The 27,816-nt window shown below is 42.8% G+C and overlaps 1 protein-coding gene and 1 long non-coding RNA gene across 6 annotated transcripts; one reads left to right on the top strand and one right to left on the bottom strand.

Moving 5' to 3' along the window:
* Nucleotides 1-262: 262 nt before the first annotated feature.
* b4galnt1b (beta-1,4-N-acetyl-galactosaminyl transferase 1b) lies at nt 263-23,618 on the bottom strand. Of its 5 annotated transcripts, XM_035796988.2 has the most exons (13): nt 23,424-23,618; nt 14,271-14,385; nt 10,522-10,614; nt 10,013-10,241; nt 9,691-9,867; nt 9,270-9,376; nt 7,181-7,218; nt 6,889-7,069; nt 6,658-6,750; nt 6,345-6,532; nt 5,983-6,123; nt 2,889-3,126; nt 263-2,400 (listed from the first exon to the last, which is right to left on the bottom strand). In XM_035796988.2, exons 4-13 carry the CDS (start codon nt 10,225-10,227, stop codon nt 2,183-2,185), a joined length of 1,596 nt encoding a protein of 531 aa, XP_035652881.1. In that variant the 5' UTR covers nt 10,228-10,241; nt 10,522-10,614; nt 14,271-14,385; nt 23,424-23,618; the 3' UTR covers nt 263-2,182. The 5 variants fall into 5 exon arrangements, with proteins under 5 accessions (XP_035652881.1, XP_052329511.1, XP_052329509.1 ...); XM_052473551.1 differs by having other exon boundaries at nt 6,889-7,218; nt 10,013-10,282; XM_052473549.1 differs by having other exon boundaries at nt 6,889-7,218.
* LOC118400295 (uncharacterized) lies at nt 3,145-6,135 on the top strand. Its single transcript, XR_004828991.2, has 3 exons — nt 3,145-5,457; nt 5,751-5,805; nt 5,986-6,135. It is a non-coding gene; the product is annotated as an uncharacterized LOC118400295 (long non-coding RNA).
* Nucleotides 23,619-27,816: the final 4,198 nt, after the last annotated feature.

Genomic DNA, 27,816 nt, shown 5'->3' with positions numbered 1-27,816 from the left:
TGATGTTGGCACTGGTGGGACTGGGCTGGGGACACGCACCTCAGGGTGAGTGCGGGGAGCAGTCACAGGACGTACTGGGCTGTGGAGGCGTACTGGAGGTCTGGAGTGTAAAGATGACACAACCCGTTCTGGCTGGATGCTCATTCTAGCCAGGCCAATGTGAGGAGCTGGAATATAGCGCACCAGGCTAGAAATCTCTGCACTGCACCAGAACACCCTCTTAAATGTTGCCTTAAAAAATCACACTACCATACATCAGCTGTATTTTTTTTATCAGAGACTTTATAATCATGTTTAAACGAAAACAGTCTGATAATGCAGAAGGTTGTTGTGATGATAGTCGTCAGGTTGGAAAGACTCAGACCCGTGGTTCTATGGTGAAGCAAGCAGAAAAAATACAACCGCCATCATCATCATCATCATCAACATCAGTTGAACAATGGAAATCACTGTCCAAATCCCTTCAACTAATCCCTTCAGAGAATGGAATTCAATCAAACCTATCATTAAGCAGTGTCTTTGTTGACAAACTACTGCCCCTACTCACATGCAGAACACTTCTCATTCTGAAAACGGGAAGTATCTGCTTGGGGAGTCTAGCTGGTATTAGTCATAGATTCCCATGGAAGAGCTACTCCAATCAAGGTTCAATTGAACTGAGATCTCACTTAGTGTTAAATATCCCCTTTCAGGAAAGACAAATCTAAATCTAGCATCACCCAAAATTGTATCTGTTTTAAAATATTCCTCTATTCAAAAAGGAAAAAATAAAAAGGTATCTAATGTATCACTGGCACCTTGGGGTATTTCTTAACAAAAAAAAAAAAAAAAAAAAAAAAACGTGTTGTTTGATTTTAGAAAACACTATTCTGATGCAAGGGTGCCATCTAGCGGTCATGACACACAATAACATTATGTGATCCTGCTGTCAGGTTGCATGGCAGAGGAACTGGAAGTATAAAATGTTTTGCTGCCTTGGTACTTCGGTGTGACTGTGACCCTTACTTTCTCATTCATATCATCTCTCTGTGATGTGTTATCCTAACATTGTGTCTCTCCAACCATTTCCTTTGGTGCTCTACTCATTCTTACAGCGTTTCAACTCTCTAAACTCAAACTGTGCCATTATTGCCATCATTCTATTAGTGTGTGTTTATTTCCATGTAGAATTGGTAAATAAATAGAGAGACATGCACTTTGGTCAAACTAACCCTTCTGTTCGAGGTAGCATATGAAAATGCAATTAATCTCCCCTCCCATTCAAATGCGTGCATGGATAGAAGCATTCCTTGTTATGATGCTTGGAGTATAAAACAGAGTGGAATCGACCCTAGATAGACAGAATGCACTAGACCAGGTGAAACAGGGATATTATTCCTGGGTTAGATCCCAGACCAGATGGATGAGCATCATTCTCCTCAAGCATGGGCCAGTCAAGGGCGACACAGAGGTTTCAAACAAAATATATCATTCAACACCAAACCACCTGGGAAACCATTGGCACAGACACCCAGGGAGAATTAGCCACACATTTAGAGTCTTGTATGCGTTCATTGTCTGGGGTTGGAAAGGGAGCACCCATGCGTTGTGTCTCTGAAGGGGTTGTCACATGCTGAAAAGTGTCCTCTCTACTGAATGACTGTCAATCCCCATCCTCAGTCCCCCTTGGTCCCCACAATCCTCATTTGTCTGACCCTTAGAGCTCAGTCCAGCTCAAACTGTATAGTGCAAAGGGAAGGACAGAGTACACATACCTCTGATCTCTTCATAACAGTATTGAAACTCGTTCACCTCATTTAGTCCTGTGAGGGCATAAGGCTAATTCAGCATGTCTTTGTTCTCTTTCCTCAACAAAAGGACTCGGTGGCGACTCGTCAGATAAGATTTGAGGCACAAAACGCACATATATCCCTTAATATGATCTCAACCTTGAGTTTACAATCAAGAGTACACAACTGAAGAGAAATTATGATTAAGTTAAGAGAAATGACAGCTTTGCTCTGTTTGAATGGAAATCCCTCTAGAGTGAAACAAGCAAGGTCGATATTCAAGGGGATGTGTGTAATGTGGTTGTTTAAAATCTTATCCGATTGGACACATCGGGCGAGAGCTTCTTTGGCAACTCAGAAAGAGCATGAATCTTGAACGAGAGGAGAAACGACAGGTTAACAAAACAGGTAATTTAATTGTGAGTCAAACACTGGAAGCGGTTCTTGAAATAGAGGAGGCCGTTTTTGGTGTGTGTGGCATCCGAAGAGGCTGGTGGGTAGCGGAACTTGGCATACGTCTTGTCACTCTCTGATTGGCTGACCCAGGGAAGCTTGATCTTGGTGGCGTGGTTGACGATGACATCATCACAGGATCCCACGTGAAGTGAGCCGAGGCCATCGATGAAAAACTCTGTGACAAGAACCAAGGGGTCAAGAGCAAAAGAAAAGAGGTTCGTTTTTATGCTAAGGGAACTTAAAGTATCACACAATTTATATGTACAAAAGCAACTAACAAACATTTGAGAAGAAGCTATTTCGTTCCCTTCTTGAGCTTTTTGATACATAATTAATGAATGTCTATTCAGACTGTTACCTATATCACTTTCTTCCAAATGTAGATGGTGCAGCTCAGGGGTTAAATTGTGAATTCGGACATGGAGGAGCCTTATTTGGAGGGTTTTGGATCAGGGTTGAACACAAGTTATGCCAAGATTAGGGTTTAGGGTTAGGATTGAATTGGGATGTGGACACAAAGCTAGGGTTAGGGTACTCTTATCCTACTTTCTATCCTACTCCTCTTTGGACTCCGCGTAGCACCGACTACATTTGACTACTGGTACAGCTGATGTTATGGACAGACACGCTCTGTGTGGTGCTGGTGTTTGGGTCTGTACTCACCCAGGTGGGCCACTCTGGCCAGACGGGGGTCAAAGCCCACTTGCTGGACTTTGTCTGTGCGGGCCAGGAAGAAGTTGATGACCCCGTCCGTGACTACGCAGTTTGGAAAGCCCTGGATGATGTGGTGGAAGCCCCTCCGCATATGCAAGCAGTCACCCTCCTCCTCCCCTGGCTCAATGGACATGGTCTGCCTGTAGGTGGCAGTATAGCCAGTGGCCTCCCGCACTGCACCACCCACCTAAATTACACACACACACACACACACACACACACACACACACACACACACACACACACACACACACACACACACACACACACACACACACACACACACACACACACACACACACACACACAGTGCATAAAACACAGATACAAATGTGCATATAAAGAATGCATTAACTGATTCTGACACACATACACACAAAGAACATACAGTGCATTTGGAAAGTATTCAGATCCCTTGACTTTTTCCACATTTTGTTACGTTACAGCCTTATTCTAAAATTGTTTAAATCGTTTTTTCCCCTCAGGTTTTTCGACTATTTCGCTAATTTATTACAAATAAAAAAATACTTAAGTATTCAGACCCTCTACTCAGTACTTTGAAGCATCTTTGGCAGTGATTAAAGCCTTGAGTCTTCTTGGGTACGACTCTACAAGCTTGGCATACCTGTATTTGGGGAGTTTCTCCCATTTTACTCTGCAGATCCTCTTATTCTCAAGCTCTGTCCGGTTGGATGGGTTTCGTCGCTGCACAGCTATTTTCATGTCTCTCCAGAGATGTTTGATCAGGTTCAAGTCCGGGCTCTGGCTGGGCCACTCAAGGACATCTCAGAGACTTGTCCCGAAGCCACTTCTGCTGTGTGCTTAGGGTCGTTGTCCTGTTGGAAGGTGAACCTTCACCCCTGTGTGAGGTCCTGAGCACTCTGGAGCAGGTTTACATCAAAGATCTCTCTATACTTTGCTCCGTACATCTTTCCTTCGATCCTGACTAGTCTCCCAGTCCCTGCCCCTGAAAAACATCCCCACAGCATGATGCTGGCACCACCATACTTGACCATAGGGATGGTGCCAGATTTCTTCCAGATGTGACGCTTGGCATTCAGGTCAAAGAGTTCAATCTTGGTTTCATCAGAAGTAGCAGAGAATCTTGTTTCTCATTGTCAGAGTCCTTTTGGAGAATTCCAAGCGGGCTGTCATGTGCCTTTTACTGAGGAGTGGTTTCTGTCTAGCCACTCTACCATAAAGGCTAGATTGGTGGAGTGCTGCAGAGATGGTTGTCCTTCTGTAAGTTTCTCTTATCCCCACAGAGGAACTCTGGAGATCTGTCAGAGTGACCATTGGGTTCTTGGCCACCTCCCTGATCAAGGCCTTTCTTCCCCTGATTGCTCAGTTTGGCCGGGCGGCCAGCTCTAGGAAGAGTCTTGGTGGTTCCAAACTTCTTCCATTTAAGAATGAAGGAGGTCACTGTGACCTTCAATGCTGCAGACATTTTTTGGTACCTTTCCCCAGATCTGTGCCTCGACACAATCCTGTCTCGGAGCTCTACGGACAATTCCTTCAACCTCATTGCTTGGTTTGTTTTCTGACATGAACGGTCAACATTGGGACCTTATATAGACAGGCGTGTGCCTTTCCAAATCATGTCCAATTAATTGAATTTTACCACAGGTGGACTCCAATCAAATTGTAGAAACATCTCAAGGATGAACAATGGAAACAGGATGCACCTGAGCTCAATTTCGAGTCTCATAGCAAAGGGTCTGAAAACGTATGTAAATAGGGGATTTCTGTTTATTATTATTTTTTAATTTGCAATTTGTTATTTAATTAATTTTAGAAAAGGGCTGTAACGTAACAAAATGTAGAAAGTTTAGGGGTCTGAATACTTTCCGAATGCACTGTATACTGTGTACAAAACAAACATTAGGGGTACTTCCAATTGTCTGACTGAAGTTGATAATGAGTGCATGCTGTCGGGAAACCGATGGAAACAGTTGGATCCTTGATCACGGCATCTTTCCAAAGGACACAATAAACAGACAAAACTAAAACAAGAACCAGAAAACCGAGAAGTATCTCCGTTCCATGTTTGTCTGTCTGTGCTTTTGGGGTCCGAAGAAAGAAGGGATTCAAAGTGTCCAGCAGACCAGCTGCTGACATGTGTAACCCATAGAGTCCCCTCTCAAGAGTAGGAGTCCCAGTCTATGGTACACAAGAGGTCTATTCTATTCCCAGAGCACACAGTAAGTCTCTGAGCGGGATTCAGGCTCCAGCCAAAACACCCTTCACCCTCAAACAGAAACACACAGATCATTCATTACAAGCCTTATGTGTGGGTGTCAGCTTTTGTGGCTTTTGTGCTAGGATTGTGTGCATGTATGACGTGTGTGTGTGTGCGGCGTGCATGTATCCATTACTGCATGTGTGTGAGTTTGTGCACACGCGCATGACTAATATTGCTGTGGTGTTCATGTATTACAGAGCAAGAATATGCCTGTAATATGCCTGAAGAAGAGAGGATGAGAGAACGGAAGAGTCTGTTGAGAGATTGTTTTCTTCTGTAAGTAGTAAACAAGGCCTGGGATTCAATATTATCACGCTTGTAGACAATGCAGATTTTAAAGGCAATGTTATTGCATTTGTGAGATGATAGACTGGATGTGGCTAGCAAGGAATGCCTCCTCCTCATTTGTCATCTTCAGAAGACCGCTAACATAATTTATTTCAATAGTCTTTTCATGATGTGCTGTAATTCAAAATTATTTTTAAACTTTCATTTAATAACTCATAATAAGTTGTGTCTGTTGGGCAAAATGACTGAAATGTTGATTATGTTTCCTCATGCTACCCAAGATGGAATGTGGTGAATCGTGTAGGTGCTGTTTTTGGCTTTGCAGAGTAAATCCCAGTGAGTAACCAATGTGTTCTGAGTCCAGAGAAAAGCTTCTGAACTGGATTCGACTGTTGCATAGAAAGTGGACCATTGTTGAATTATTGGAACTAACTATCAAAGTATTCGAACGATTTCATGTGATATTTGAACCCAGGTCTACAATAAAGTATGGCAATGCCTGTGCCCCCTCACCAGGTCCAGGGTAGTCCTCTCCAGGACGTCCACCAGTTTCTCCAGCTTGGTGTTGGCCGTGAAGATGAAGTCATCGTCCACCCACAGCACATACTTGGTAGTCACCTGGGAAACAGCTAGGTTCCGTCCTGCAAACCAGCCCTAGTTGTTGTGACACAGAGAACAGGATGTGGGAAAGAGGAAGCAGAAGCGAAAGGACAACTAAGAAAATCACAGACAGTACTTTTTCACTTAAGGTCATCTGTCAAGGATCATTTAAGCAAACAATGATAGTGTTAGACACATTTTTGACCTGACAGGTACACGTACACTGTATCCCATTCCTTACTTGCAAATAGAGGCAGTAGTGTTTAAAAAAAAACCTTTCCAAATGGCATGATGTAATGTTCGATGTAGGGGCCAGAGACCATCTTTGGGTTTTCACTGTCATCAGCTATTACTATGGTGACAGTGGAATAGTATTTTCGGACACTGTCGATGAGATCTTGGAGCTTGTCATAGCGCAGGAAGGTTTTGGTTGCTATGGTAACAAGGGCACTGATGTTGTATTCTAGAAGGGGAACAGAGAGAGACAAAAAGTTGGGGTATTGATCTCAGATGCAATTATTATTTATTGTTTTGTAAGTGTTGTGCGGTTGTGACAGATACAGTCAGCCGTTGTATTTGTCGACATACCCCCTTTGGGCCCCGTGTTGTAGAGTTTTGGAGTTACACCATGACGGACCTTGATAGTAAACATGGCTTGGTGACCCTCTGTCTCAACCTGCACTGAAAGACACAGCAAGAGTATTTCCAACCTCATTACCACAAATATTTTACAGATGTTATTTGGCATAGGACTTTGATAATGGACACAACACAGAAATAAGTAGTACACAGCAGAAGGACAGGTGTGTCTGGCCTCACCTGTGTCTGCTGTACTAGGGTGGAACAGTGTGTTGGTATAGGTGACAAACTGTAGCTGCCGGTTCAAATTGGACAGCAGGCTGCTGGTCAGGGTCATGTGCATCTCCCCGTCACCTTTGACCTTTACCCCCTCAACCTCTGCTGCCACGTTTAACGTTCCCAGGGTGGAGGTGAAGTTGACCTGAGAAAGAAAAAAATTAAGAGGGAGACAGAGAACAAAGAAGACAAGGACCAGACAAATGGAATAGTATTGGAAATAATAACTCAAACCAAATGTTATTGGTCTACTTACTGTGTACAGCTCTCTGGGATGGTCTTGTACTGCAAGTCCTGAAAACATATGACATCAATTTACTGGCATATTTGATGAAGGTGTTGGATGTTTATCCAATCCAAATTCACCACATCAATTGTCAGCTGGAGTAAACACTATTTCTCTGTTGTGCAACAAAACACTATTCTCTCCTCTAAAACAGCCATACAGTGCAGTAGGTTATCATGGTAGTAATAGTGGTAAGGGTATAGAAAGTAGATGTCAGTGGTTGCAATAATAGTACTAACACCGTAGTAATACTAGTGTTAGATTGTTAGAACACCTATTGTCTGTCACGTTAAAAGACAATGAGTTTTACCTCCAAATACCCTGATGAAGATAGATTGAGACCAGCACGTTGGTGAATAAGATCAGCATCAAGATTACCGGTGTGCTGGGGTTTTCCTTCTTTTTAACATTGTTGTAATAGGACAGTCTCCCTGAATTGGTAACTTGATACAATTACACTTGTATTTGTATGCTTGCCCTATTTTCCAGGTTTCCTGATGAAGGTCAGCTGACTGAAAGCTCAGCCACAATTAAAGAAATGTGCATCTGACTAGAAGTGTGCAGAGACTTGTTCCTGTTTCTCCAGTTTTGCCTTTTGGCTCCAGCACCTTCACTAATCAGCTCTGGGTGAGCAGTAGATTTTGCCTGTTATCGCCAGGTTTCCATTACAAATTAGGTTTTAAATATCAAGGAACCTACAGTCCATTCGGAAAGTATTCAGACCCCTTCTCTTTTTCCACATTTTGTTACGTTACAGCTTTATTCTAAAGTGGATTATCAATCTACACACAATACCCCATAACGACAAAGTGAAAACAGGTTTGTGGACATCCTTGCTAATTTATAATTTGTTTTTTTTTTAAAACATGTATTCAGACCCTTTGCTATGAGACTTGAAATTGAGCTCAGGTGCATCCTGTTTCCATTGATCATCCTTGATCTTTCTACAACTTAACTGAATTCACCACATGTGGACTCCAATCAATTGGACATGATTTGGAAAGACACACACCTGTCTATGTAAGGTCCCACAGTTGACCGTTCATGTCAGAGCAAAGACCAAGCCATGAGGTCGAAGGAAATGTTCGTAGAGCTCCTAGACAGGATTGTGTCGAGGCACAGATCTGGGGAAGGGTACCAAAACATTTCTGCAGCATTGAAGATCCCCAAGAACACAGTGGGCTCCCTCATTCTTAAATTGAATATGTTTGGAACCACCAAGACTCTTCATCGGGACGTGACCAAGAACCCAATGGTCGCTCTGACAGAGCCCCAGAGATGGGAGAACCTTCCAGAAGGACAACCATCTCTGCAGCACTCCACCAATCAGGTCTTATGGAAGTGGCCAAACGGAAGCCACTCCTCAGTATAACGCACATGACAGCCCGCATGGAGTTTGCCAAAAGAAACCTAAAGACTCTCAGACCATGAGAAACAAGATTCTCTGGTCTGATGAAACGAAGATTTAATTATTTGGCTTGAATTCCAAGTGTTAAATCTCGAGGAAACCTGTCAACATCCTGGTGGTGGCAGCATCATGCTGTGGGGATGTTTTTCAGCAGCAGGGACTAGTCAGGATTGAGGGAAAGATGAACAGAGCAAAGCACAGAGAGATCCTTGATGAAAACCTGCTCCAGAGTGCTCACAATCTCAGACTGGAGTGACGATTCACTTTCCAACAGAACAACGACCATAAGCACAGAGCCAAGACAACGCAGGAGTGGCTTCGGGACAAGTCTCTGAATGTCCTTGAGTGGCCCAGCCAGAACCTGGACTTGAACCCAATCTAACATCTCTGGAGAAACCTGAAAATAGCTGTGCAGCGACGCTCCCCATCCAACCTGACAGAGCATTCCGTTTTTTTACATTTCTAAAAACCTGTTTTTGCTTTATCATTATGGGGTATTGTGTGTAGATTGATTAGATTTGTATTTATTTAATCCATTTTAGAATAATGCTGTAACGTAACAAAATGTGGAAAAGGTCAAGGGGTCTGAATACTTTCCGAATGAAATGTATGTCAAGGTACAATTAAACTAATCTCTGTTATGGGTCAGACCTGGGATGAGGATGGTTTTGAGTGGCCGTACTTCCATCCCCTGTGTTGGGTACTGCAGAGGATTGTTGGCCTCGGCCACGATGAGCATATCTGCAGGAGTCTGAGACCTGTAGGGGCAGATACACGCCAGTTTAATAATCAGTACTCAAAGCTATTACAGCTAGACTAAAGCCTCGTGAACCCTATTTGGCCTATATGTTTTAAAAACTGGGTAATGTTGAGCCTAACCCAATGACATCATCTCGTTTGTTCAAAAGACCTACAGCAAGTTTAACCTAAACCTAAGAATTTCCAATTTTGGTATTTAGTCACATGAAATGACAAACACAGCAACTTCCCCTAGGGTAAGGACTACCTACGATGATATATGGGAAGTCCTTCCCTTTCAGTTTTGTGCTGGTGTACAGTCCTTTGCTCTCACCTCATCTGGAAGCCCTGGTACTCCTTGGCCCTTCGTTTCTTCATCTCTTCCAGCTCAGAAGCCTCAAATGCAGTGTGCATGGGGTGGGCCGACACGCGGGGGAACAGCAGCTGGGCAAAGGGCAGGTTCATGCCCCCACTCTCACCTTCACACACACACCCGTTACGTGCCAACAGACTAGAGACAGAAGAAAGGGATGATAGGACTTCATCAATCAAATGACAATAAAACATGATTTCCACCACATCATCAGCTTATTGAATCAGAATATCAAAGAGAGAAAAAAATGAATAATTTCAAAGGTCTTATATCAAATACTGACCCTGCAACACTCTCCTTCACGCGATAGGGGATGTTGGCAGATCTGTGGTCTGGTTCTGGGAACCTCTCCTCCAGGTGCCTCTCTACTGCAGGCCCTGGTCTCTGCCAGACATCCACGGTGGTGTGGGCCCGGGTGGGCCAAGAATGGAGGAGGGCCATCACCAACACCACAGACGCCACGATGGCCAACAACACTGTCTTCCTTAAGGAACGCATCCTAAAAACTGTCACTGCACACAAGGACAAACAGGAGAGGTGCTGTGGTCACCACCTGCTTGGGCGGCGAAGAAAAAGTCCAACATTATGTGACCATATCTGAGGTGACAAGATTTGCCCAATTGCTGGATGAATTGAATGCTGCCATGATTAGGTTATCTTCAGCTACAGTAAATGGCAGCTTACAGTATCACATGAAATCTGATTTAACACTTTCTAAACAACTTGAATTTGTTATGCAACAGAAAAAACATGTCTGGCATCCATTACAGTAAAAGACAGCTGGAATCATACCCTACTGCCTGTATCCACTCAGAGAGAAGGCATCTCCTGTCGGCCATTGGATCCCCCAAAATCCCATAATGAACAGCTAAGGACTTTCCCCATCTGTAAATAATAACACATAAGTTATGTTTATTCAGTAGGATACCTGAAGTAACTTCTAATTTCCAAGAGCAAGGTATTAACGGACAAGTGAAAAATATGAATGTTTGTAAAAAAAAAAAAAATAGATCGAGAGGGGAGGAAACTGCGACATGCAGGTACAGCAAAGGTAAGGATTTTTAGCAGATTGAATGGCCTTTTATGATGGAGCTGTTAAATGAATGGTAGTGATGACGGTTGTGTTAACAGCAGATAAATGCTGAGCAAAGTCTAGTGGGAAAGAAGGCTCTATTTAAGTACAACAATAAGAGCCAAGGGAGATAACAAACTTGTCTGGTTGGTGACTTGTTTCATGATAATTGCCAATGTTAAGATAATCAAACAATTCTACTGACTTAGTTTTAAAGCAGGCACGAGAGATCACTCAAGGTTGTAGCAAGTTCAGTAATCTATCCCCTTCCTTTGGAATATGCATCTACTGTAGTGACATTCCACTACTGACACAATTGCAGTGAATTCAGGGGTCTCAATGACTATCACTGAAGCAGAATTCATAGTTTACAGCTGCAGAGACACACCCACAATAGTTCACCAACTGATTATGACATATACAGTGGGGCAAAAAAGTATTTAGTCAGGCACCAATTGTGCAAGTTCTCCCACTTACAAAGATGAGAGAGGCCTGTAATTTTCAAATTATGGTGGAAAACAAGTATTTGGTCACCTACAAACAAGCAAGATTTCTGGCTCTCACAGACCTGTAACTTCTTCTTTAAGAGGCTCCTCCGTCCTCCACTCGTTACCTGTATTAATGGCACCTATTTGAACTTGTTGTCAGTATAAAAGACATCCACAACGTCAAACAGTCACACTCCAAACTCCACTATGGCCAAGACCAAAGAGCTGTCAAAGGACACCAGGAACAAAATTGTAGACCTGCACCAGGCTGAGAAGACTGAATATGCAATAGGTAAGCAGCTTGGTTTGAAGAAATCAACTGTGGGAGCAGTTATTAGGAAATGGAAGACATACAAGACCACTGATAATCTCCCTCGATCTGGGGCTCCACGCAAGATCTCACCCGTTCTTGATCACAAGAACGGTGAGAAAAAATCCCAGAACCACACGGGGGGACCTAGTGAATGACCTGCAGAGAGCTGGGACCAAAGTAATAAAGCCTACCATCAACAAGGGCATTGAAGATGAAACGTGGCTGGGTCTTTCAGCATGACAATGATCCCAAACACACCGCCTGGGCAACGAAGGAGTGGCTTCGTAAGAAGCATTTCAAGGTCCTGGAGTGGCCTAGCCAGTCTCCAGATCTCAACCCCATAGACAAACTTTGGAGGGAGTTGAAAGGCTGTGTTGCCCAGCAACAGCCCCAAAACATCACTGCTCTAGAGGAGATCTGCATGGAGGAATGGGCCAAAATACCAGCATCAGTGTGTGAAAACCTTGTGAAGACTTACAGAAAACGTTTGACCTCTGTCATTGCCAACAAAGGGTATATAACAAAGTATTGAGATAAACTTTTGTTATTGACCAAATACTTATTTTCCACCATAATTTGCAAATACATTCATTAAAAATCCTACAATGTGATTTTCTGGAGAAAAAAAATCGAATTTTGTCTGTCATAGTTGAAGTGTACCTATGATGAAAATTACAAGCCTCTCTCATATTTTTAAGTGGGAGAACTTGCACAATTGGTCAGAATTGGACTGCCTGTTTAAACACAGCCGTATTTGCATATCTGATACCTGCATATCTGATACCTGTCTGATATTTTATCTGATACCTGTCTGATATTTTATGTATAAACAGAAAGAAAAAAAACACATGGATTCGTATCTTTTGACATCCGATTTATACCACCTACAATTGGCTGCTTTTACAGAGGCGGATCAATTTGGATGATCTTTTCACTAATTGGTATTTTGACCAATCAGATCAGTTCTGAAAAAGATCTGACGTGAAAAGATCTGATGTGATTGATTAAAAGACCAATTAGTGAAAAAATATCAGAATTCGGCTGCCTGTGTAAATGCAGGTACAGTTGAAGTTGAACGTTTACATACAGTTAGGTTGGAGTCATTAAAACCCGTTTTTCAACCACTCCACAAATTTCTTGTTAACATACTATAGTTTTGGCAAGTCAGACACGACATCTACTTTGTGCATGACACAAGTAATTTTTCCAACAATTATTATTATTTACAGATTCCAGTGGGTCAGAAGTTTACATACACTAAGTTGACTGTGCCTTTAAACAGCTTGGAAAATTCCAGAAAATGATGTCATGGCTTTAGAAACTTCTGATAGGCTAACTGACATCATTTGAGTCCATTGGAGGTGTACCCGTGGATGTATTTCAAGGCCAACCTTCAAACTCAGTGCCTCTTTGCTTGACATCATGGGAAAATCAAAAGAAATCAGCCAAGACCACAGAAACAAATTGTAGACCTCCACAAGTCTGGTTCATCCTTGGGAGCAATTTCCAAATGCCTGAAGGTACCACGTTCATCTGTACAAACAATAGTATGCGGGTATAAACACTATGCGACCACGCAGCCGTCATATCGCTCAGTAAGAAGACACGTTCTGTCTCCTAGAGATTAACATACTTTGGTGTGAAAAGTCCAAATCAATCCCAGAACAAGGGTAAAGGACCTGGTGAAGATGCTGGAGGAAACAGGTACACAAGTATCTATATCCACAGTCTATCGCCATAACCTGAAAAGCCACTCAGCAAGGAAGAAGCTACTGCTCCAAAACCGCCATAACAAAAGCCAGACTACGCTTTGCAACTGCACATGGGGACAAATATTGTACTTTTGGGAGAAATATCCTCTGGTCTGATGAAACAAAAATAGAACTATTTGGCCATAATGACCATCGTTATGTTTGGAGGAAAAAGGTGGAGGCTTGCAAGTCGAAGAACACCATCCCAACCGTGAAGCACGGGGGTGGCAGCATCATGTTGTGGGGGTGCTTTGCTGCAGGAGGGACTGGTGCACTTCCCAAAATAGATGGCATCATGACGTAGGAAAATGATGTGGATATATTGAAGCAACATCTCAATACATCAGTCATGAAGTTAAAGCTTGGTCTCAAATGGGTCTTCCAAATGGACAATGACCCCAAGCACACTTCAAAAGTTGTGGCAAAATGGCTTAAGGACAACAAAGGCAAGGTATTGGAGTGGCCATCACAAAGCCTTGACCTCAGTCCTATAGAAAATTTGTGGGCAGAACTGAAAAAGCATGTGCGAGCACAGAGGCCTACAAACCTGACTCAGTTACAGCAGCACTGTCAGGAGGAATGGGCCAAAATCCACCCAACGTATTGTGGCTTATGGAAGGCTACCCAAAATGTTTGACCCAAGTTAAACAATTTAAAGGCAATGCTACCAAATACTAATTGAGTGTATGTAAACTTCTGACCCACTGGGAATGGGATGATAGAAATAAAAGCTGAAATAAATCATTATCTCTATTATTATTCTGACATTTCACATTCTTAAAATAAAGTGGTGATCCTAACTGACCTAAGACAGAGAATTCTTACTAGGATTAAAAGTCAGGAATTGTGAAAAACTGAGTTTAAATGTATTTGGCTAAGGTGTATGTAATCTTCCGACTTCAACTGTATGTACATACCAATTCTGCTACAAACCCAATCCTCCAAATGCGACCGCTGTCTGGACGCTCAGATCAGATTGATTTGCTCTGAAGTGTTTTTATTTAGCAACCTGCCGTTTTCATGACAACCACCCTAAAATTGAAAGGAACAGTGAAAGGATATAAGCATTGTGTCTGTGTACTACTTCAGAGGATACATCAGTGTGAATGTGCAAATATTTTTATTTTATTTTTATTTTTTACCTTTATTTAACCAGGCAAGTCAGTTAAGAACATATTCTTATTTTCAATGACGGCCTGGGAACAGTGGGTTAACTGCCTGTTCAGGGGCAGAACAACAGATTTGTACCTTGTCAGCTCGGTCACAACCTTCTGGTTACCAGTCCAACGCTCTAACCACTAGGCTATGCTGCCTAGTGGTATGGTATGAGTCACATGTAAAACTGGGTGTGGACAGTCAGAAAAAAAGAATGGATATCGAAAGAAAATCAGATTTGGATTCTTCGGTTGTCTGTGTAAACACAGCCATACAAGCCTAATTTAATTGGTTCATATGAGGTTCGGAAGTCATAATCGTCTGTCAGACTATCATGTCTGTGGCGGTGAACTATGTTACCAAGTTTTCCAGTATTTTAAATAATGAGATATGCACCTTGATTTCGAAGAATATAACAAGAATACCTTCATGGGATTCCTACACCTACGTTATGTACTTTATCACAACCAAATAACAAATGAGTTTCAAGTCATGTTCAGAAAACATGTTGCTCTCATGTGGAATTTCATTCATTGAGCATTACATACTGTTTCATAGAAATCATGTACTATTTGCATGTAAAAATGTTATGGTCATGGAATACATTTGCACCATTGTTTATGTCTTAGTTGGTGACCCACTCTTTGAGGATATCCACATCTTACAGAGTGTAGCTTTAAACAATAGTACAGCGTTGCACCGTTCACATTCAAACAAAGGACATGCAAATATTCCTACTTTGTGGTACCGTCTTACTTATTATATACATAAGGACTGTAAAGTAAGTAGCCTGACCCCTTGCATTAAGCATAGTACAATCCCCAAAAATAGATATAGTCTATCAAATTAAAAACAGTTCAAACCTATTTGTGCACTTTCAATGCAGATAAATAAGTCAGGTGCATTTCATTGACAATTACATTAGTCAGATATTAGTTCAAGATTTTTACTTTATGAAAGCCACAACAATGTTTTGACATGGAGACCAATGATGTCATATACAGTAACCAGCCACCTATTGGTCATTTATTTATGTGATCATTATCACAGAGGACTGTAACGATCTTCTTCATCTAATGAGGAGTATGAAAGATGGGACCAAAACGCAGCGTGGTAAGTGTCCATTTTAATCAAATATAACTGAACACTGAATACAAAATAACCAAAGTGAAACAATGAAAATCAAAACAGTTCTGTATGGTAAAACACAGACAAAGAAAACAACTACCCACAACCCATAGTGGGAAAACAGGCTGCCTAAGTATGGTTCTCAATCAGAGACAATGACAGACAGCGGTCCCTGATTGAGAACCATACCCGGCCAAAAACACAGAAATACAAAAACATAGAAAAAAATAACATAGAACGCCCACCGTAGTCAAACCAAAATAGAGAATAAAAAGGGCGTGACAAGGACACTGATTTCCCTTCAGACTATAGCTGTACTGATTAATTTGGTTCGAGTGTATGTAGGGGGTAGGGAGAGTGTGTATAGGGGGTCAGGAGAGTGTGTATATGGGGTAGGGAGAGTATGTGTAAGGGGGTAGGAAGAGTGTGTATAGGGGGTAAGGAGAGTGTGTATATGTGGTAGGGAGAGTATGTGTAGGGGGTAGGAAGTGTGTGTATAGGGGGTAAGGAGAGTGTGTATAGGGGGTAGGGAGAGTATGTGTAAGGGGGTAGGAAGAGTGTGTATAGGGGGTAAGGAGAGTGTGTATAGGGGGTCAGGAGAGTATGTGTAAGGGGGTAGGAAGAGTGTGTGTATAGGGGGTAAGGAGAGTGTGTATATGGGGTAGGGAGAGTATGTGTAGGGGGTAGGAACAGTGTGTATATGGGGTAGGGAGAGTGTGTATATGGGGTAGGGAGAGTGTGTATATGGGGTAGGGAGAGTGTGTATAGGGGGTAAGGAGAGTGTGTATATGTGGTAGGGAGAGTATGTGTAGGGGGTAGGAACAGTGTGTATATAGGGTAGGGAGAGTGTGTATATGGGGTAGGGAGAGGGTGTATATGGGGTAGGGAGAGGGTGTATATGGGGTAGGGAGAGGGTGCGACCTGCAAGAGTTCCCATTGTGTAGAACCTAATGCTTGTGTCCAAGCAACTCCCGTTTTCATAAGGGATGGATATTTTAATTAAAACTATTAAAGGTTTTAGTGGCCTCTGGAGTGGCACAGCGGTCTAAGGCGCTGCATCGCAGTGCTAATGGCGTCACTACGGATCCGGGTTTGATCCCGGGCTGTATCACAACCAGCCGTGATCCGGAGTAATATAGGTCGGCACACAATTGGCCCAGCGTCGGGCACCTGCAGGCATCAGTTGAACGGTCATCAGTTGAACGGTGTTTCCTCCGACACATTGGTGCGGCTGGCTACCGGGTTACACGGGCAGGTGTTAAGAAGTGTGTTTTGGCGGATCATGTTTCGGGCGGACGCATAACTTGACCTCCGCCTCCCAAGCCCATTAGGGAGTTACATCGATGAGACAATATCGAAATTGGGGTAAAATACAAAGGTATTAGTGCCCTAAACATTCATGCATGTCACTTGGGTTGGGTACTAATTATTTCTCTAACATTTTTCAAACATATCTATATCTTTATTAGATAGCCTGCATCAAACAAACTTACAGATACAGTGCATTCAGAAAGTATTCGGACCCCTTGACTTTTTCCACATTTTATTACATTACAGCGTTATTCTAAATATTTATTAAATTACATTTTTTCCTGATTAATCTACACACAATACCCCATAATGACAAAGCGAAAACAGGTTTTTAGAAATGTTTGCTAATTTATTAACAATAAAAAACATAAATACCTTATGTACATAAGTGCCCTCACCTCCTCCATGTAGGCTGTCTTGTCATTGTTGTTAATCAAGCCCACTAATGTAGTGTCATCTGCAAACTTGATGATTGAGTTGGAGGCGTGCATGGCCATGCAGTCATGGGTGAACAGGGAGTACAGGAGGGGGCTGAGCATGCACACTTGTGGGGCCCCAGTGTTGAGGATCAGTGAAGTGGAGATGTTGTATCCTACCTTCACCACCTGGGGGCAGCCCATCAGGAAGTCCAGGACCCAATTGCACAGGGCGGCGTTGAGACCCTGGGCCTCAAGCTTAATGATGAGCTTGGAGGGTTCTATGGTGTTGAATGCTGAGCTGTAGTCAATGAACAGCATTCTTACATAGGTATTCCTCTTGTCCAGATGGGATAGTGTGCAGTGTGATGGCGATTGCATCATCTGTGGACCTGTTGGGGCAGTATGCAAACTGAAGTGGGTCTAGGGTGGCAGGTAAGGCGGAGGTGATCCTTGACTAGTTTGTCAAAGCACTTCATTTAGTTCAGTTATCTTTGCCTTCTTGGGTACAGGAACAATGGTGGCCATCTTGAAGTATGTGGGGACAATAGACTGGTATAGGGAGCGATTGAATATGTAACTCTGTGTTGCTGTCTGTTCACACTGCTATGCTTTATCTTGACCAGGTCGCAGTTGTAAATGAGAACTTGTTCTCAACTAGCCTACCTGGTTAAATAAAAGTGAAATATATATATATATTTTTTAAATATGTCCGTAAACACACCAGCCAGCTGGTCTGCACATGCTCTGGGCCAGCAGCCTTGCTAGTTGGCCATGGAGAAGGAGAGGGGGGATGTGCAGTACTTGTTAGTGGGCTGCAACGGTGGCACTGTATTATCCTCAAAGCGGGCAAAGGTGTTTAGTTTGGCTGGAAGCGTGACGTCGGTGTCCGTGACATGGCTGGTTTTCTTTTTGCAGTCTGTGATTTCCTGTAGACCCTGCCACATAGTCTCGTGTCTGAGCCGTTGAATTGCGACTCCACTTTGTCCCTGTACCGACATTTCGCTTCTTTGATTTCCTTGCTGAGCGAATAACTATACTGTTTATATTCAGCCATATTCCCAGACCTCTTTCCATGGTTAAATGCAGTGGTTCGCACTTTCAATTTTGCGCGAATGCCGCCATCCATCCACGGTTTCTGGTTAGGGTAGGTTTTAATATTCACAGTGGGTACAACATCTCCAATGCACTTCCTTATAAACTCACTCACAGAGTCAGCGTATAGATAAATGTTGTTCTCTGAGGCTGACCGGAACATATCCCAATCCGCCTGATCAAAACAATCTTGAAGCGTGGTTTCCGATTTGTCAGACCAGCTTTGCATGGTTCTAGTCACTGGTTCATCCTGTTTGAGTTTCTGCCTATAAGACAGTCAAGCAAGATGGTGTCATGGTCGGATTTGCTGAAGGGAGGGTGGGAGAGGGCTTTGTATGCATCGCGGAAGTTAGAGTAGCAGTGATCGAGTGTATTATCTCTGAGAGTACTGCAATCAATATGCTGATAGAATTTAGGTAGCCTTGTTCTTAACCTCTTCGAGATAGGGGGCGCTCTTTTAATTTTTGGATAAAAAACGTTCCCGTTTTAAACAAAATATTTTGTCACGAAAAGATGCTCGACTATGCATGGAATTGACAGCCTTGGAAAGACAAAACTCTGACGTTTCCAAAACTGCAAAGATATTATCTGTGAGTGCCCCAGAACTAATGCTACAGGCGAAACCAAGATGAAGTTTCATACAGGAAATGCCCCAGATTCTGAAGGCGCTGTGTTCAAATGTCTCCTTATATGGCTGTGAATGCGCCAGGAATGAGCCTGCGCTTTCTGTCGTTTCCCCAAGGTGTCTGCAGCATTGTGACGTGTTTGTAGGCATATCATTGGAAGATTGACCATAAGAGACTACATTTACCTGGTGTCCCGCCCGGTGTCCTGTGTCGAAATTATTGCGTAATCTGTAGGTCCACGCGCGTTCCATTTCTTCAGAAGAGAAAGTCAACTGCCACGATGGATTTTATCGTCGACAGATATGTGAAAAACACCTTGAGGGTTGGTTCTAAACATCGGTTTGCCAGGTTTCTGTCGATATTATGGAGTTAATTTTGAAAAAAGTTAGCGTTTTAATGACTTAATATATCTATATTTTTTTCCTTACCCAAACGTGATGAACAAAACGGAGCGATTAGTCGACACAAATAATATTTTTTGTAAAAACGGAACATTTGCTATCTAACAGAGTCTCCTCATTGAAAACATCCGAAGTTCTTCAAAGGTAAATTATTTTATTTGAATTATTTTCTGGTTTTTGTGGAAAATGTTGCATGCTGAAATAGAGGCATAATCCTATGCCAGGCTACCAATACTGTTACACAAATGCTTGTTTAGCTATGGTTCAAAAGCATATTTTGAAAATCTGAGATGACAGTGTTGTTAACAACGGTCTAAGCTTGAGAGCAAATAGATTAATTTAATTTAGTTTGCGATTTTCATGAATAGTTAACGTTGTGTTATGCTAATGAGCTTGCGGATAGATTTACACAATCCTGGATACAGGTTTTTTTCCCGTAGCTAAACGTGACGCAGAAAACGGAGCGATTTGTCCTAAACAAATAATCTTTCAGGAAAAACTGAACATTTGCTATCTGAGAGTCTCCTCGTTGAAAACATCCGAAGTTCTTCAAAGGTAAATTATTTTATTTGAATGCTTTTCTGGTTTTTGTGAAAATGTTGCCTGCTGAATGCTAACGCTAAATGCTACGTTAGCTATCAATACTGTTACACAAATGCTTGTTTTGCAATGGTTGAGAATCATATTTTGAAAACCTGAGATGACAGTGTTGTTAACAAAAGGCTAAGCTTGAGAGCAAATAGATTAATTTCATTTCATTTGCGATTTTCATGAATAGTTAACGTTGCGTTATGGTAATGAGCTTGAGGCTGTATTCACGATCCCGGATCCGGGATGGCTCGACGCAAGAAGTTAAACTTGCTTTGTTAAACTCCCCAACTACAATAAATGTGGCCTCAGGATATATGGTTTCCAGTTTACATAGAGTCCAGTGAAGTTCCTTGAGGGCTGTCGTTGTGTCTGCTTGAGGAGAATGCACACAGCCATAACAATAGCTGACGAGAATTCTCTTGGGAGGTAATATGGCCGGCATTTGATTGTAAATAATTATAGGACAGGTGAGTAGAAGGACTTGAGTTCCTGTATGTTGTTATGATTACACCATGAGTTGTTAATCATGAAGCATACGCCTGCCCTTCCTCTTCCCAGAGAGGTGTTTATCTCTGTTGGCGCGATGCATGGAGAAGCCTGGTGGCTGAACCAATTCGGACAACATATCCCGACAGAGCCATGTTTCCTTGAAACAGAGAATGTTACAATCTCTGTTGTCTCTCTGGAAGGCAACCCTTGCTCTAATTTCATCTACCTTGTTGTTAAGAGACTGGACATTGGCGAGTAGTATACTCAGGGGCGGTGGGCAATGTGCACGTCAATGAATCCTGACCAGGAGGCCACTCCGTCTGTCCCTTCTGCGGCGCCGTTGTTTTGGTTCGGCTTCTGAAATTAGATCCATTGTCCTGGGTGGTGGTCCAAACAGGGGATCCGCTTCGGGAAAGTCATATTCCTGGTCCTAATGTTGGTAAGTTGACATTGCTCTTATATCCAATAGTTCTTCCCGGCTGTATGTAATAAGACTTCAGTTTTCCTGGGGTAACAATGTAAGAAATAATACATTAAAAAAACAAAATACTGCATAGTTTCCTAAGGACTTGAAGTGAGGCAACCATCTCTGTTGGCGCCATTTGCTCGGAATACAGCAGGTTTTCGCCGAAAAGCCGGGCCATCATTGAACATCATGTTCGCACCCGGCCCGGGGATATGGTACAAAAGAGGCCAAACTTGATCCCCGAGGCCCGAATGAAGGCCGTGAAGCAAGAAGTGAAGGCTATGCTGAGGATGGGGGTCATTGAAGAGTCCCACAGCGCATGGTGTTGGTGCCAAAACTGCCGGTGCTGGACTCGCTCAGGCAAGCTGGGTTGACAGCAAACCCCAAGAAATGCAAGCTAGTTCTCAAAAGGTGGAGTAGCTGGGGTATTTGTTTGGACGGGGGAACGTCAAGCCCCAGGAGAGGAAGGTCCATGCGGTACGTGACTGGCCCATTACACGCACCAGTCCTTCCAGGGATTGGCAGGATACTGCAGCCAGTTTATCCCCAACTTTGTGGCTATAGCATCCCCCCCTTACCGTTCTAACCAGGGCCTGCCTCCCGAAAACAGTGAAATGGACGGGGACGAGACCGAAGCGGGTTTCAAGCGCCTGAAGGAAGCTCTGTGCTCCCATCCACATCACTAAGGACGGAACATGGTCCACACACACCAGCACAGTCTTGAAGAGGGCACGGCAGAACCTCTTCCCCCTCAAAAAGATTTGGCATTGGCCCTCGGATCCTCTACAGCTGCACCATCGAGAGCATATTGACTGGCTGCATCACCGCTTGGTATGGCAAATGCACCACCCTTGACCGCAAAGTGCTACAGAGGGTGGTGCAGACAGCCCAGTACATCACTGGGGCCGAGCTCCCAGACATCCAGCACCTCTATGTAACAGTATAGCTTTTATCCGTCCCCTCGCCGGGCTCAAACCAGGGACCCTCTGCACACAGACAACAGTCACCCACAAAGCATTGTTACCCATCGCGCCACAAAGGCCATGGCCCTTGCAGTGCAAGGGGAACAACTACTTCAAGTCTCAGAGAGAGTTACCTCAACCGATTGAAACCGCTAACTAGCTAGCCATTTCACATCGGTCACATCTATTTCTGACACTTTTACACTCATCATTTGTTGCTGCTAGTCTGTACTTGATTCTACTCTTATTATTATCTATCCTGATGCCTAGTCACTTCACCCTTCCTTCATGTACATACAGTGGCAAGAAAAAGTATGTGAACCCTTTGGAATTACCAAGATATCTGCATAAATTGGTCATAACATTTGATCTGATCTTCACCTGTCACAACAATAGACAAACACAGGTTGCTTACACTAATAACACACAAATTATTGTATTTTTTCTTGTCTGTATTGAATACATACTTTAAGCGTTCACAGTGTACTGCAAAGATGACTGCAAGAGCACAGTGCAGAATGCTCATTAAGAAGAGTCCTAGAGTGTCAGCTCAGGATTCACAGAAATCTCTGGAACATGCTAACATCTCTGTTGACGAGCCGAGCCTACACTAAACAAGAATAGTGTTCATGGGAGGACACCACGGAAGAAGCCACTGCTGTCTAAAAAAATAAAAAATAAACGTTTACATGCAAACGCAAGAACAGGTTCGGCTATAATAGTCGATGGAATATACAGAATCAAAGAGTTGGATGACATAATGTGAGTTGGCTGTAGCCTGTATCCTTGCCAGCGCCATGTCTAGTAGCGCTGTCTGTGTCCCTGTCGACTAATGTGTGTAATGCTTATTTTGCCTTTACAGGACCCGTAACAATTTAGAATGTATTTACTGCAGTCATCGACAGGCTTATGTGTGAGCATCTCATCCTTGCGCTCCGTTATATTTCCTCTGATGCAATCCATTGCACAAACTAGGAAAAACGCACTGTGTTGTCATTCAGATCTAATCAAATCTGGACCAATTGCAGGTCAAAGCACGTCGATGGACAGAATTGAGATATGTGATTCAGCTTTTCTCAGAGGCCTCTGAATTGACCGGGTGCGGTTGGTGCACGTAGACAAATGATACAGGTATAATTGTTTATTATAATGTATATTTTCTCAATACAAATTAAATATGGCAGCAATACACTCGTAAAAGGTCACCAACGCCTCTAATGATATTTAACAATATATAATTAGGATATATCTTATTCTGAATCAAAGCCTCTAATTCGCATATAATGTGCATAAATGCTTTGAAACAATGATCTATTTGCATGACTGTTTCAAGTTAAATGGGAATGCAACTGATAAAATTCTCAATAATAATCCATCATAAGGAAATCATAGGCCTTTCATGAATATTATAACCTCAAAATAAATCGTACCTTAACGTCTCCACCAATCAGATTGTCCTTATGAAATTGCCACCAATATACTTATAATACATGCGTAAAATAACGTTGTTAAAAATCTGGTTACATTCCATTTATGTGAATCCGGCAGTAGCACTGTTTTAATTCCGATAGATGATATGCTTCATCCCCCTGCATGCAGCACAGTGCTGTGCGCCCACGCCAGGCTGTTCCGCCAAGACTCGTAAAACAGACGCAAGAGCGATGCCACGAGCGGCCAGTCGTTGGAATCGCAGCAGAATGCATGCATCGAATTTAATTGCATGAAGGTTCATGCCAAGGCATATCCAACGGAAGACTATCATTATAAAATGTACTGCAAAGCAATAGACTAGTCTCGATCAGACCAGCATCATTGCGTTTTGGACCAGAAGTACATTCATTTTAAATTTTGCAACAAATTGTATGCATAGTAGGAAAAAGTGAATGTTGAACTTTTGTTGCATACATATTCAGTAAAAAAGTTTGACTGCAGAGTTTATTACACAGCATTGACGCAACGGCACTGTCGTCTGATCGAGGTGTGGCGCACCAAACCTACATCATCTGCCAAGAGATCTGGACCTTTATTGCACAGGTGATGGTGCAGTGCACTCAAGCTGTGACTACAGGGTCTCTGCCCAGCTCCACTACAGTTATTGCTACATTTATGGCAGCGGTAGAATAATTCCAGTGGTCTCTCATGCCACGAAGGTGTATTCATGCAGCGAGATAGAAAAACACGAGAGAGACAGACAAACAGAGAAATGGATAATGGTTTTTTTGTACTTTGACAAGAAATTGTACAACTGGCAGCAACAAGACGAATAGAGAGAGAGAGAGAGAGAGAGAGAGAGAGAGAGAGAGAGAGAGAGAGAGAGAGAGAGAGAGAGAGAGGCTGAGCAGCCCAATTCCGCACCCTTTCCCAAATGGTTTATTTACACACTTTCTAGCATGGATTTTGAATGTTGGTACCTCGCTCCAGCCAATTATTTGCTTGCAATTCAATGCTTTTAAATCAATTACGGGAGTGTGCGCTTCAGTTGTGTGCATTGCATTTTGACTACTAAACACTAGAACACAAAAACAGTACGGAAACTTTTTATAGCATGCCATATAATGGGTGGGTATCACTGGGCAAATTCGTTTAACATCCCCCGGTTCCCCGAGGTTATTAGTTTAGACCGTTCCAATGGTCCTTAACACTTGTTTTTTTATTACATTTTATTTAACTAGGCAAGTCAGTTAAGGACAAATTATTATTTGTAATGATGGCCTACACCAGCCAAACCCAGACAACACTTTGCCAATTGTGCACTGCCCTATGGGACTCCGAATCATGGCCAGTTGTGAAACAGCCTGGAATCGAACCAGGGTGTCTGTAGTGATGCCTTAAGCACTGAGATGCAGTTCCTTAGACCGCTGCACCAATCTTTTTGTTATTCACCCAATGTTCTAGGGTCTGAAGGACCCACAATATTATTGGGTTTATAAAACAATACAGCCATAACAATGCATGTAAAAAATAGTTAATACTTAGATGTTGACTTCAATTACAAGCAATATAGACAGCATACATGGTTAACATTTTCCATTTACCTCTGCTAGATCACATTTATCAATAAAAGCACTAGAGTGTTTTTTTGTAAAAGGGATTTTTGTAAACAAAAATATATTATAATCAAGACATGGGTGGAATAAATCATATTTATCTTGAACAAATATAAATAAAACAAGGTTTTCATCACTACTGATGTTTATTGCTTTGAACTGAGCAAATTGGAAGGACAATTTTTACATACAGTATTAAGGCCGTTCTACACACCACATGAGTGACAGAGTTTTACTGTGTGTGTGTTGCAAATGTATTTCTTGCACTTGATGCATGTGTACTATGTCTTCCTGTTCTTGGGTTGACACACATCGCAACACTTTTTCTTGTTGCTACCGGCTGCAATCTAGAAATGAATTTGACAAACTCACTCACTCACATACAGTACCAGTCAAACTTTTGCACACACCTACTCATTCAATGGTTTTTCTTTATTTTTTAAAACAATTTTCTACATTGTAGAATAATAGTGAAGACATCAAAACTATGAAATAACACATATGGAATGATGTAGTAACCAAAAAAGTGTTAATTAAACAAGTCAAAATATATATACCACCGCCGCTCAGCTTTCACTGCCTCCAGCTCTGCCTTGGGGCGGCGATATTCCCCAGCCTGTGCCCAGGGTCCTTCTCCGTTTAAAATCTCCTCCCATGTCCAGGAGTCTTGAGATTTCTGCCGCTGCCCGTTACCACGCTGCTTGGTCCTTGGTTGGTGGGTGATTCTGTAACGCTCGTCTTCCTCCTCTTCTGAGGAGGAGTAGCAAGGATTGGAGGACCAATGCGCAGCGTGGTACGTGTTCATGATGAATTTATTAAACACACTAAAACAAAAATAACAAAGAGAATGACACAAAATGAAACAGTCCTGTCTGGTGACATACACAAAGACAGAAAACAATCACCCAAGAAACACAGGAGGGAAAAGGCTACCTAAGTATGATTCTCAATCAGAGACAACTAACGACACCTTTCTCTGATTGAGAACCATACCAGGCCAAATGCAAAACACAACATAGAAAAACGAACAAAGACAACCCTCCCCAACTCTCGCCCTGATCAACATAAAACAAAGACATAACAAAAGAACTAAGGTCAGAACGTGACAAAGGTAGGAGAGTCAGACACACACACATGCAACAACCTCACTCACACTTACTTCCTGTATTGGAGTTGTTGGTTATGTGGGTTGTGCGGATGGGGAACCAGCATAGGGTTCTTATTTTGCAGCTGTAGCCAGACCCCAGCTTGTCTAAATTGTCCACCCTTCCTTTTGTGGCATTGCAATCCACTATGATCTCTGTTTTTTGAGGTTCCTGGCCATAGATTCTCCCATCCCTATGTAGCTTAATTTTTGCCTTTCTTTGGCACATTGGACACTAGGGACGTGTCAGCTGTGAACACAAACTTAGAGAAATTGATAGGCCTGTTCCATGTATTCAACAGCTGAGAAGGGAGCTCTGGGTTGTTTTTTCATACTGTTCCTACCATCGGCAGGTTCCTCTTGAGGAGCTCCTTTCCCAGCTTGTGCGAAGTGAAAAAGTTATCGCATGTGATGTTGTGGCCACAGAGACCCTGTGTCATGTCCAGGACAACCCGCATTCCTTGGTTCTTCTCAGGGGCTCCTCAATCTGGCTTCTCCATCTGGGGTGGCTCATTCCTTGGTTCTTCTCAGGGGCTCCTCAATCTGGCTTCTCCATCTGGGGTGGCTCATTCCTTGGTTCTTCTCAGGGGCTCCTCAATCTGGCTTCTCCATCTGGGGTGGCTCATTCCTCTTCAGGGGCTCTCAATCTGGCTTCTCCATCTGGGGTGGCTCATTCCTTGGTTCTTCTCAGGGGCTCCTCAATCTGGCTTCTCCATCTGGGGTGGCTCATTCCTTGGTTCTTCTCAGGGGCTCCTCAATCTGGCTTCTCCATCTGGGGTGGCTCATTCCTTGGTTCTTCTCAGGGGCTCCTCAATCTGGCTTCTCCATCTGGGGTGGCTCATTCCTTGGACAAGAAGATCATTCAAGTTCACACTTTTTTGACATCCATATTTCTCCTCCTGCCGGCTGCTGATGAGCTGATTGCTGACGGGCTGGTCATGGGAATGGCTGAGGGTCAATCTCATCCTCTTCTTCCTACTCAGTCAGACTCCGAATTGACAGAGACATGATCCTCATATTCTGAAATTTAAGGAGTCACATATGCCATGGTAAGGAGTCACATATGCCATGGTCAGGAGTCACATATGCCAAGCTATTTATTATTATGTGTCCCTCCCCAAATTTGCCCCTGGCTGGGGTATATTTTTACAATGTATCAAACGAATTTATCGAAATAATGTATTGTAATAACATTGTGCAGGTTCCCACAATACATTGTGTAGTTTCACACACAACAAAGGGTAAAGAGTGCGAGAAAAGCTGAAGACATGCAGATAGGCAGGGAGACAGACAGACAGGTTCTAGGTGTTATTTTGAAACAGCAGGCCCAGGGAGGAGGGTGACACAGTGAAGGCACACAGCAAACCTTTTTGTTTCATTTTTACTTGTTTTGACCTACACATACACTTTTCCACACTTTTATTACCCTCGGGTCCAGTGGACCTGATCACCAAATATGTGCTTTATAAATGTGTAGGAGTGTACACAGTGTGCAATCAATTAAAATGTGTTATTTTAAATGTTCTTCACAGAAAATGAGCCAAGGCCAATGAGTCTCAGGTTGAAAAAATTATTAATTGTATAGTTTTTATTTGAGTAAACATTGAAAATTGGTCCCACAGACCCAAACAC

Source organism: Oncorhynchus keta, chromosome 21, assembly GCF_023373465.1.
Source record: "Oncorhynchus keta strain PuntledgeMale-10-30-2019 chromosome 21, Oket_V2, whole genome shotgun sequence".
NCBI classification, from domain to species: Eukaryota; Metazoa; Chordata; class Actinopteri; order Salmoniformes; family Salmonidae; genus Oncorhynchus; species Oncorhynchus keta.
This window is presented reverse-complemented; position numbering and strand designations above follow the sequence as displayed.

Bases quoted from the DNA above. Each gene is read 5' to 3' on its own strand.
- b4galnt1b (XM_052473551.1), bottom strand. From the start codon at position 10,227: ATGCGTTCCTTAAGGAAGACAGTGTTGTTGGCCATCGTGGCGTCTGTG. The intron at 6,751-6,888 runs GTGAGGCCAGAC...TGTGTCTTTCAG, and splicing joins CCCTAGTACAGCAGACACAG to TGCAGGTTGAGACAGAGGGT. The intron at 6,533-6,657 runs GTATGTCGACAA...TTCCCCTTCTAG, and splicing joins CAACACGGGGCCCAAAGGGG to AATACAACATCAGTGCCCTT.